At 45.4% G+C, this 12,231-nt stretch overlaps 1 protein-coding gene across 1 annotated transcript in view; it reads left to right on the top strand.

Annotated features, from left to right (window-relative positions):
• Positions 1 to 1,644, top strand: part of LOC116954766 (uncharacterized) — a 174,275-nt gene extending 172,631 nt beyond the window's left edge. Inside the window, exon 4 of the mRNA XM_032975550.2 lies at positions 977 to 1,644. Coding sequence (XP_032831441.2) covers positions 977 to 1,644 — 668 coding nt within the window. The remainder of the gene's footprint in view (positions 1 to 976) is intronic.
• Positions 1,645 to 12,231: the final 10,587 nt, after the last annotated feature.

The raw sequence follows: 12,231 nt of genomic DNA, 5'->3' as shown, positions 1-12,231 counted from the left end.
TGCTGAGCACACTGCAACCTCAACTTCACAGAGCAGTGCTCATTTTATAGCCACACATGTAATGCACCACAGTACTTCCTCGTTATTCACGAACTTGCTATATCCGCTATTTTTTCTATCCGCGAATCGCATCTAGAACTCTACACGACTACTGTATCGAGAGAGAAAGAAAGTGATGAGCTAAAGAGATGAGAAAGTGATGATACATAGCATCATCATAATTTAAGGTAATTTTGTTTATAAACTATTATTTCATACTTTTTTATCTACATGTTTATTATAACCTATTTATTTTTTTGTTGTGTTATTGTGATTATTTTCATGTATTTAATAGCTTATGTATTTATTTAATGTAATCCATCATACGCGAATTGTGCTTTTCACAAGAATCTCTGGAACGTATCTCTCGTGAATAACGAGGTGAACACTATAAATCTGGATTTGGCCTACCCTCGGTTGGCTCAGCCTAAAATGAATACCTGGGATGGTGGTGTATCATCATCTGCATAGCAGAGAATAGGAAGGGCATGAACACCACCGCCAGCGTGTGAGTGCCATTCCCAAAGTCATAACTACTTGCTAATTGTACAGGAAGTCCTGGACTTAGGAACGCCCAACTTACGAACACCCGTACTTACGAGCAGCTTACATGGAATATACATTTTTTATTGACTTATAACGCGAAAATGGAACCACGGAACTATTTTGTTCAGAGGAGCGATCCTCCGCGAGGTGTAGTGAGTCGGCCTCCCGCTGGGAATGAGTGTTTGTGTGTGTGTGCGCGTACAGGTGTTTATGTGTGCACAAAGGTGGCCGGACATGGTGCTGACCACCCACCCCCTTGTGTGTCACGGTGCCGGTCTTCATAGAAGCGCTATTCGCGACTAACAACACTTGCCCCAACAGTTTGTTCACGGCTCTAGGGGGGACAGGAGCAATCTTTGTATTTGTTTTTAATTGCGTATTTCATCCACAGGCCTGATCATCCACGAGGGGCCAGCAATATATCGCATCTTCAAGCGCTGGCGAGCCGTAAACCAGCGGTGGAAAGTGCTCAACTACGACAAGATCAGGGACAAGTCGGACACGGCAGGCTCCACGACCACGACGGCAGTGATGGCTGCGACGACAATATCCTCAACCGCGACGGCAACAGCGGCGGCAACCACGACCCCGGCATCGGCAACGGTAGCCACGGCCGTGGCGACCCGAGCCACGAGCACGACAGCGGCGGTGGCGAACGGAGCGCAAGGGAACGCCGCGACGGCTCCTTCCTTCCTACGCCGGAGGATTCGCGTCCTCGGAGTCTTCTCGGGCCCATTCGGATTCCACCACCACCACCACCATGGCACGCCGCAACACTACGGCCACCACCAACGGCGAGGGCACCACCACCTCCACCACCACCACCTACACCACCACCACCTCCTCCACCACCATCACCACCTCCTCCACCACCACCACCACCGGAGCGGCCCACGTCTCGGCCTGGGCCTCGGGCCGGGCATGGGCGCAGGCCACGGCCGCTGCACCCACCCACTGCTGCAGATGCTACAGAGGCTGCGGCAGTGCAACCGGGGGGGTGGGGGGGACCGGGGCGCCCGCGCCCGTCGCGAGCTCGTCATGAGGGTCACCACTGTGTAGCCACTGTTGCCGCCTCACACGCGGCTGAGGGCCCATGGGGAGTCGTTGGCAGCCCACCCTCGTGATCGCCTCTAAGGTGGGGGGGGCTGACTTCGCCGGAAGGGCTTGCCAGTGGCCGCTACCATGGACCGAAGTTTTGCAGTCGCTCCAGAGTGAACGTTTGAGGTGGTGTAAGCGCAGGTTGAGAGCATTGGCTCTCAGCGGCTAAGCCACCATGCCGAGACACCGCCACGACCACCACTCACTAAGATCAGGAGTTGAATTCCAGGCTCCTACTCGAAACAGAGTTGGATTGTCCTTTGTGGTAGTTTCAGCCATCGCCAAAAATAGGTCCCGGATGTGCACGCGTGCAGCACACGAGACGGCGCATGCGCGATGGCACGCAACCCGAGCGTAATGAAAACCCGCAGGAGTGCCGGATACATGGCTGCCAGCAGGAGAGGGGCCACCAATTAGCACGTTTTAGCTATGTAAGGTGCGAAAGAAGTTAAAACGTGCGTCCATACATACGGAGGCTCATCGGAGAGACATCCGAAAGTGGCTTCTGTGGTGTCTCTGTGGTGCAAGGGTGCTTCAGGTGATGCTCCGTGATCTCCGGACGGTTCCAGAAACAGATTCCTTCACTTCATGCGGTGATGTTAGCCCATGGGAATAGTACAGCGTGGGTGACCTGTAACGCATTGGAGGCCACGATTTACATGCGACACAATTATTTAAATGATGGAAAGGTGTGGCGCTATTAACGGTATTGGTCGTGATGACCTCTTGAACTTGATTTGACCCATTTAATATGTACACTGAAAGGAGGATATGTAATGGTTTACATTAATATTGCAAAAAAGGATAAACCAATGCTTGCAAAAAGGTATTTTTGTTGATTATATGAAAAGACACGACATTTAAGGCATATCGCTACTGCTGTGCACGGGATTGTGGGTCACCACTACAGCTACATGGCTGTCTAGGTTTTATGTGCATAGTGGGCAAGTGGATTGTTTACCCACACATGATGGAAATGCATTGATTGTAAAATTCCTGAACGCGTTTGTATATACCACAGGCAGCCCGTTCACAGAGAGTATTTGTTAAAAAAAAAAGTTCAGGCACAGAAAAGAGGGTAACTAGCTGCTCAACCCGAGCTATTCACGCTTTTGTGTTTCTATTGTCCTTGTACTGCTCACCCTTTGGTGGCCTTTGTTCTAAAGCACTGGAGGTGAGACGAAGCCATGGATGAAGCTGTCTCTGGTGTAGGCCAATCAGTTTCAAGGGCAATGCTTACATTACACTATGTAACAGAATTTTTATTCCTGGGTAGTAAGTGTTATTTCCTAATTGCATGTGCCTAAAAAGTATAGAAAATGGCTATTATTCCCCACTAACTTTGCTTTTGTAACCAGGACAGTGATATTTAGAAATGTACCTATTTTTACATGAAGTAAAAAAAGCATATGAATCAAAATTAACATTTATTCATCCTAACGTAATACAAAAATTACCACAAACGATTTAGAAGTGAGTCGTTTTTCAAGATTTACGATTATACTGCAAATCACTTTCAACAATCAGCCCCCAAATGTAGTCTCCATCATGTTCTCGTTATACTGTCCTTGGTAGCAGCGTTCAAAGTCCAGTATATCCTGGTGGAAGCGCTTGCTTTGCTCCTCTGAGTACGCTCCCATGTTCTCCTTGAATTTCTCAAGATGAGCATCAAGGATATGGACTTTGAGGGACATCCTACAGCCCATTGTGCCGTAGTTCTTCACCAGTCTCAACCAGCTCCAGGTAGTTTTCGACCTTGTGATTGCCCAGGAAGCCACGAATCACTGCGAAAAAGTTGTTCCAAGCCGCTTTCTCCTTACTAGTGAGCTTCTTGGGGAATTCATTGCACTCCAGGATCTTCTTTATCTGTGGTCCGACGAAGACACCGGCTTTGACCTTTTCCTCAGACAGCTTAGGGAAGAAGTCTTGAAGGTACTTTAAGGCTGCTGACTCCTTATCTACACCTCTGACAAATTGTTTCATAATGCCCAAGTTGATGTACAGTGGTGGCATCAGCACCAGTGGCTCCCACTTGACGTTGTTCCTCCCCACAGAGAACTCGGTCCGCTGTGGCCAGTCCCGCCTGTGGTAGTGCGCCTTGGTGTCCCTGCTGTCCCAAAGGCAAAGATAGCAGGGAAACTTGCTAAAACCGCCTTGGAGACCCATCAGGAATGCCACAATTTCATAGTCTCTGATAACCTCCCACCCGTACTCATTATACTTCAAGGCATCCAGCAAGGTCTTGATGCTGTTATAATCCTCTTTGAGGTACACTGAGTGAGCCAGGGGAATTGAGGCTCCTGGATGAGCTGTCAATGAAGAGGCGCCACTCATTCTGGTTACAGGCCATTCCAATTACCTCGAACAGACTGGTCACATTGTGGCAGCAGAGCCAATCTTGACAGGTGAAGAAGCTGCAAAAAGGTTGGTGACGCTTCCTCTGATGTGCGACTTGCACACTTTCATCCAACAAGTTCCACTGCTTGAGCCTAGATGTTAAAAGCTCAGCATTGGACTGGGTGAGACCAAGATCTCTGATCAAGTCGTTGATGTCTTTTTGGTTGTGGTAGTATGGGTTTCTCTCCTCAGCTCCACCTCTGAAATTGTCGTCTGGATAGCAGGTGCATTCTTGCCAGCCCGACGTTTGGAAGGGTCCACCATGCAGAAATAGCAGTTGCTTGAGTGGTCAGTGGGTTCCCGCCAAATTATTGGGATAGCGAACTTCATGTCTCTCTTTTCCCCTCTGTACCATCCAACAAAAATACATGTATTTCAGCCATGACTAATGTGTAAGAGATTTTCACAACATTTTTCATATATGATGTATTTTTTCAATAACATTGAAATTGTAAAACATTTTAAAATTATAAACTTTAACAAATACAAAATTTGTACAAATTTTATAACATAAAATTCCGAGCAACAATTGTCCATCTTACCTTCCAGAGTTTTTTTTTTGCATTGCTCACAGGTGAAATGAGGTGCCCATGGTTTGTCTTGATCCCCTACAGGCATGCTGAAATATGCCTTGTAGGCCTCACACATCTTAGCAGATACTTCCACAGAGTTCTTTTTCGCTATTGTCTTGATAAATTGGCCGCAGACAAAGCAAAATGTATCTGACGGATGCTTGCAGCCTCTTGATGCCATCTCAGAAAAATGCAGATATGTATCCACTTAGGCAGCTGGAACTGAACTGGTGGGCTTAAGTCCCCTCTATTTATATTATTTATATTACCGGAAAGTTATAGAATGTACTAGAACTTACTCGAAGTTTACTCAGCACTGAATCTATCTGGAATTTTCTCATTGAACATAGGTAAATTTCAAAATATCACTGTCCTGGTCACAAAAGCATAGTTTGTGGGGAATAATAGCCATTTTCCGTACTTTTGAGGCATAAGCAATTGGGAAATAACACTTACTACCCAGGAACAAAAAAGAATAAAAATTAGTATCACAGTGTTATCAAAGCAAATCTTGTTTTGCTGGGTTTTTTTTACTTTACCACAAGTGTGTGGTAATACGGTCTGGTTCTCCTATAACGCAGCAGTTGTTGCGTTTCGGAAGAACACCGCGTGATGGAAAAATCGCGTGATAATATATCATATATAGGGTAAAGCACAGTTCGCGATTACACGTGAGATATGTACGCAGGTTGAACAAATACTGAGGAGCATGGGTAGCATCTAGAAGCACCCAGCAGCATCCCCATTACTTGTGTGATGCTACGCCGAGGCAACCGCACGACCGCTTTTTCCTACTCGTGCGCGACGTTGTTCACTCAATCGCGTTATATCCAATTCGCGTTATAAAACGCGATATAGGAGAACAGAGTGATGTCTATTTGGTGTTTGAAAATAAATCGTAACACCTCCTGTATTTATGCCAGAGAGGGTAAAGCCTTGTTTCATCATTAAATACCTTGATACTGCCGAAAGGTTCCCTCAGATATTGTACCAAACTCCGTGCCATCTCTTCATCCGTCCTTAGGGCTGACAAAAACAACAGCTGGAAATCGAAAAGTGATTCTGGTGTGACTGTACTCCGTTTTTATGCGTGGCAAAATACAAGCCAGCAGTTGTCAAAAAAAAAGTTAAGTTTATACACCAATGTCTCACGTATATCAGAGTGTAACCGCACCTTCTGGCGGCAAATATACAGAAAAGGAAATCACTTGTGATGTTGCCATGAATATTGAGATGCCATCACGCTGCCTACAGGGAGTGACTTCTATGACCTAACAATACAGGCGTACCTCCTATAACGCTCAGGATGCGATGTTGGTAAACGGTGCTCTGTATGAAGCGGCGCTATGAGAGGTCACTATAACATGGTTTCAATGGAGATGCGTTACCGACCGATATTTTTCACCTATGAGCGATATAGGAGGGCTTCATTGGTGTATTGGTAATAAGCCTTAATAATCACACTGTACACATGATACATGTATTAAAGCACTTTATAAATAAAAATAATAACTTTTTAATGATAATTATATAATAATAAAAAGTTGTGTGCTCACCAGTCCATTCGGTCAGAGCTTGCGTAAGATTAACCACCGTCTGCCGTAAACATGTCCCTCCGACAGACGATCCATGGATCGTCAATGAATCGATGCAGTTATTAACCTTAGAATCGATACTGTAACGTGGCTGTCGGGTTGAGAATACATACAATGGACACCTCGATTCGGACTCCACAAGACCATATATGGGCAGAGACACGCCCCTACAGGCAACGCCACGCCCAATGGCGGAGCCAGGATTTTCAGGTAGGGGGGGAAGCCCCTCCAACAATGAAAATTGATAGGAGTTGTAAGTAAGGACTTGTCCCTTGCTTTTTATTCGATGCGTGTGCGGTGATGACGCAGCCATCGATCGAGGGTCGAATTCGAACCGTCTGTGATCGGCATCGCGCTCGCTGAAGGTATTCCTTCAGGGAAATCGTGTACTGTATACGCAACTGTGCACAATTCTGAGTCACTTATAACTACTTTGCCGTTACTTATTGTCAATTATGGACTCAGACTATTGTCCTATCATCTCATAGAGTCCCTGTCATGTAATAATATGCTACACAGTGGCAGTGGGGGTCGCAAAATGCCGATCTATTACTAATAAACCCCAATGATCCGATCGAAATTACGGATTTCGATGGGACCATTGGGTGGGCATGTGCCCCCCCCCCCCCCACTGGCTCGCCAGTGGCCACGCCCACTTTATACCATACATGGGCTCTGGGACAAACGGTGTTATAACGAAACAGCGTTATAGGGGGGCAGCGCTATGAGAGGTACGCCCGTATTCTAGTCCTGGTAAATAGGACACAAGCGAAATGAGCACACACTGCGGAGACAATACTTTATAAAACAGAGCCTTTTTTGTTATTCCGGTACAAGGTCGGGAATGTGTGACAGAATCCTGACTTTGATAACAAAATTAGTCTCTGAGGTTCATGGGACATTACCATTTTATATCGCCTATTTCATTTACCAGGGTTTACAAGCCAGCATTAGAGAGCACAAGTGCAAAACAGAACGCCTTCAATTCATACAATGCCAGGTACAAACCTTTTTGCATGTATATCACAAAGCCATCAGTGTTTTATAGAGCACAACAGGTAGTTTTTTTTCAAGGACATCATCGCCTCTTGAATTGTGGCACCAATATTTAGTTTGTTTCTGTGTTCCCAGCGAGCGGAGGATTTGTTTACAAGCACATCGAACACCGCGTGCGTGCCATGGACAACCCTGATGGGAAGTGTACAGCAAAACCCCTCTCTTGTTTATCCGCGCGTATTATCAATCGCTTAAAACTTTCCCGCTGCCGGTTTCCACAAGGGGGTGGCCCTCAAGGAGTTGGGACAGGCTGCTGCTATGAGGTTTTGCGCCATTTTTGTTTGTTTGTTATTTTGGATTCTGTGGCCACGATTTAGAGGGCCACGCGTGAAGTCCTTGTGTTCAGGATTTGAAGAACCAGTAAACCGTGCACACAGGGGATTCAAGGATTGCTGCGAAAAGGCCCATGAAGTGGGGAGGAGAGGGAGCAGAGGGAATGAGATGATGGCAGTGAGAGGGAAGGACTGTATTGGGCCACGTCATTTGATCAAGTCTCACTATTAACGTCTGTTCGCGAAATATAGTAGTCCCTCGGTTAACAGTGACATCGGTTATTCACGGTTTGTCAGTGAACGTTTCGCCTCCCATTGGACCCCATGGTTACGACTAATGTTAATGTAACTAACGGCCAATCTGAGCGCTGGTAAGTGGGATTGAGCCACGCCCTCAGCCAATCAGCGAGGCTCATCTATGAGCGTTTGGACCTCGACTGGCTTGGTTTACATTATGGTTTCTGTTTTGGCAGTGGAAAAACAGTTCTCTTGCAGACCTGGTGATTTTTTCAATCTTATTTTTCAATTTACAAGTGAATTCCATACACAGTTATTTCGGTTTACAGTGATTTTCGTGGAACGGATTAAAAACGTGAACCGAGGGACTGCTGTACTCGCAGGCAATGGAAAGCAATGATCAAAACGAACACAACTTAATTTATTTCGTATCAGTTTTTAGTTTTGTTTCAGCAAATGTGCTTTATGTTAACATACGGGCTGCCCCCGTCTCCGAAACCTTACAGGATACATCCGTGGATGCTAACCATTTATTTTGAATAGCTACGTACGGTGTGAAAGAAGGTGAACATAGGAACATACACCGCACCTCCGATTACCATTGTTGGCGACGTAAGGTGCGAAAAAAGTTAAACGTACATACACACAGACAGGTCTCAATGTGCGCTATGCTGCTTGCTGTACACCTGGGGAAGTGGGGGGAAACGATTTCGTCACCGCCTTTGTGACAACGTTAATATCGAACTACAGTAGACTCTCAAATATCCGTGTGTGCTTCATCCGATTTGTGGATCAACCCCGTACCTGAGATTTTGACATTAATAACCCATGAATTTTCCCTTAAGTCCAAATGAATAATCTCAAAACAGTTATACATTGTTATTCTTGGAAATGTTTATTGCAAGTCACGTGCTTAAAACAAGCATATATGTGCTCCGGTTAATCCGAACTCCATGTGATCACCCCTACAGTACAGTAGTTGCATATCTTTACAACAGTGGGTGGAGTTTGATGTTGATTGGCGTGGCTCTGCTGCTGTCCACTGAGTGGGCCGAGTCTTCTGCGCGGGAGCAGAAAAGTGTTAGCATTGAGCACATGCATCGTTAGTATTCCTTCTAAATCGAAAGAGTAACAATCAAAATCGTCAGTTGTGCTTCATTTTGAATGATTTATCTGATCATTTATTTTGTTAGTCCTAATTTACGAAACTGTGCGATAGCGGAGACACTTAAACATAATATATACTTATAATCGTGTTTTTTGGCACAGAGATCCGCGGAACATGTATATTTTTGGATTATCCGTGATATTTTGAATTATCCGCAGCCGTCCTCTCCATCATTAGCGCGGATAATCGAGAGTCTGCTGTACTACGTAGGGCAGTGTTCAGTTTTTCTGACGCATTCATTTATTTTGACAGTGCTATGTGTGTAAATACTATAACACCGTGGTGGCGCCGGTCTTTTTCAAGTTAATTTCTAATCTGTTTGTGCAGTCCGATATGCTCGTGCATTATAAATGGGGAAGCAACATTGGCCGAGTAATTATTGCACTGTGCGTACGATGCCAGAACTGTGTGGGGTTTAGTTTTGGTGTCTTGTCCGGCCGCTGTTACCCCACGGTAAGTTAAGTTACACGGTCATGTGAGATTGAACCGTTTCTAAAATGATAATTTTACACACCGGGGGGACGTTGTGTGAGCCCCACAACGCTTGCCAAGCAGAGGTCAGGTTTAGGTATTTATTTAACCACAGGGCGTTAATGGAACGTTCTGAAATCACGTGACCGTATTGCTGCACTTAATGCGTGTTTGTCATTCCTGAAGCCCATAACCGGGTGCTTAGATCAAGGTGGTCGGCAGACAAAATAACAAGAGGCATTTTTTTATTCGGTAAAAAATTCAATATTTCAAGAGCCACACAGTGCTTGTGGCGAATCGGAGACGGTGCAGGTCCTTGATAAGTAACGTCACGCAGCAGTTGCTTAAAGAGACGCACGCGGCTCCGGAGACGCAGGTTTCCAAGCCTTGGTCTCGGTCTGCTTTACTGTCACATTTTCTTGTAATTTGGGCCTGAACAAAAGGGATTATATTATCATCAATTTGTGGTAATCTAAATGTGTTTTTTTATTGTCTTCGTTTTGTTAAACATGCGTCACCAAATACCCATCGTGTATTTATATCATCCCCAGAGCTAAAATCTGCTAATCCTTCCATATATTACAGGCACTTGCCATCTGCTCTGCTTAAATTACATTTTGTTTCATCAGGGCACTGTACAAAAACTGTGCCGCACTCAGCCCAATAACATTAAAGGTCGTGATTTCATGTTTGTTTAAAACATCATCATGTAACCAACATTTTAACGATTCAAATGTGAGGCAAGTCTCCCAAGACAGTCGTGTCACAAGGAATATCATCCCGGGGTTAAATTGCACAGTTGAGGAAGACGCACAAAGTGACGTCTGCTAACTGGCAACGCTGTGAAAATCTGGTACAGGTGTAGAATAAATTTGGGGAAAAGAGACAAAAGATTGGCACAGGGTGTTATGAACCAACGGGCTAAGCCGTGTGTGTTCATCCACTTCCGATTGGCACAGTTGGCTACGTACGGTGCGAAAGAAGTTCAACATAACATGTACAGTTTTACACCTAGTAGGCTTTCGTGACCAATATTATTCACGGTAAAGGTTTTTTTAGTTACATCGCGTACATAGAAATGTGTCGTTAACCCACCACCACCACCCAACACAGCTAATTAGTAATGTTCTGTCACGTAAACAAAATGAATGTCACATGAACAACGAGAAACCCTGATGCCTGCTGTATATTTAGAGTTAGCGTGTTCTCCCTGTGGTCACGTGGATTTTTCTCCGGTTCCTCGGGCCCCCCAAATTTAGAATCGACGTCACGCATTTAAGAGGATTTGGCTGCTATACAATTCCACGTGATAAGCCACTTCGTTGAGCTATCATTTGTGGCCAGGTCGCTTCTAAAAAAGAGCTACATCGTTCAGTGGGCCTTACCTGGTAAAATGAAATAAAACTAAAATAGTTTAAATGTAAATGTTGTGGGTTTATTCTCCAACACACCGGTGTGCTGAAGTAACGAATTGGCACGTTTTCGTTTACATAATACAATCTTACTAACTGGCTGTGTCAGGTGGTGGTGGGTTAACGACACATTTACACGATCTAACCTTAAAAAATAACTTTATTATGAATACATATAATGTGATTCAGAGTCTGGCTCTGTGTGCGAGCCATGAGCCTGGCTAACAAACTTCACTATAACAACCGGCTTCCGTTCCTCCCTTAAAACAACCCCCATCTCTTCCTTCTCCCGAGCCCTTGGCTGAGCAACCATACACACTCCTACCCCTATCACTACCCCAACCCCTATCACTACCCCAACCCCGATCACTACCCCTACTATCACAACCCCCACCTCAACCCCTATCAATACCCATCATTAACCCACTCACACCTGTTCTGTAAACTTCACCACTTTTAATAACCCCACTCATTACTTCAACCACTATCATCCCACGTATAAGTTTACAATAGTTATAAAGCGCCTTGGAATATGACCCTCCTATATAAATCTACATACGAGAGAGGGTTGCAGGAGGCCGCAGAGAAGGACTAATGCCCTGGTCAGAGTGTTCACCGGACAGCCACAGTACAACATTAAACGCCCTGTATGATACGAGAAACATTTTCCGTGTTCCACCTTTGAGGAAGGCTCCTGTGTTGAAATCGATCTTTCATTTGATCTACAGCCGGCTCGAGTGTGCGTTGAGCAATCGGCTCGTCACTCACGCTGCAATGTGCGGGGAGGGAAACAGTGCAGGGTCATCTTGTAATTGGCTCGCACAGAGACCCATAGGCTACTCACACAGAGACCCATAGACTAATCACACAGAGACCCATACACTACTCACACAAGAGACCCATACACTACTCACACAGAGACCCATACACTACTCACACAGAGACCCATACACTACTCACACAGAAACCCATACACTACTCACACAGAGACCAATACACTACTCACACAGAGACCCATACACTACTCACAGAGAGACCCATACACTACTTACACAGAGATCCATAGACTACTCACACAGAGACCCATACACTACTCACACAGAGACCCATACACTACTCACGCAGAGACCCATACAATACTCACACAGAGACCCATACACTACTCACACAGAGACCCATACACTACTCACACAGAGACCCATAAACTACTCACACAGAAACCCATACACTACTCACACAGAGACCAATACACTACTCACACAGAGACCCATACACTACTCACAGAGAGACCCATACACTACTTACACAGAGATCCATAGACTACTCACACAGAGACCCATACACTACTCACACAGAGACCCATACACT

The sequence above is a fragment of the Petromyzon marinus genome, chromosome 56 (assembly GCF_048934315.1).
Source record: "Petromyzon marinus isolate PM22_M1 ecotype Great Lakes invasive population chromosome 56, UKy_Petmar_22M1.pri1.0, whole genome shotgun sequence".
NCBI classification, from domain to species: Eukaryota; Metazoa; Chordata; class Hyperoartia; order Petromyzontiformes; family Petromyzontidae; genus Petromyzon; species Petromyzon marinus.
Note: the sequence above shows the minus strand (reverse complement) of the source record. Positions and strands in the feature narration are given on the sequence as shown.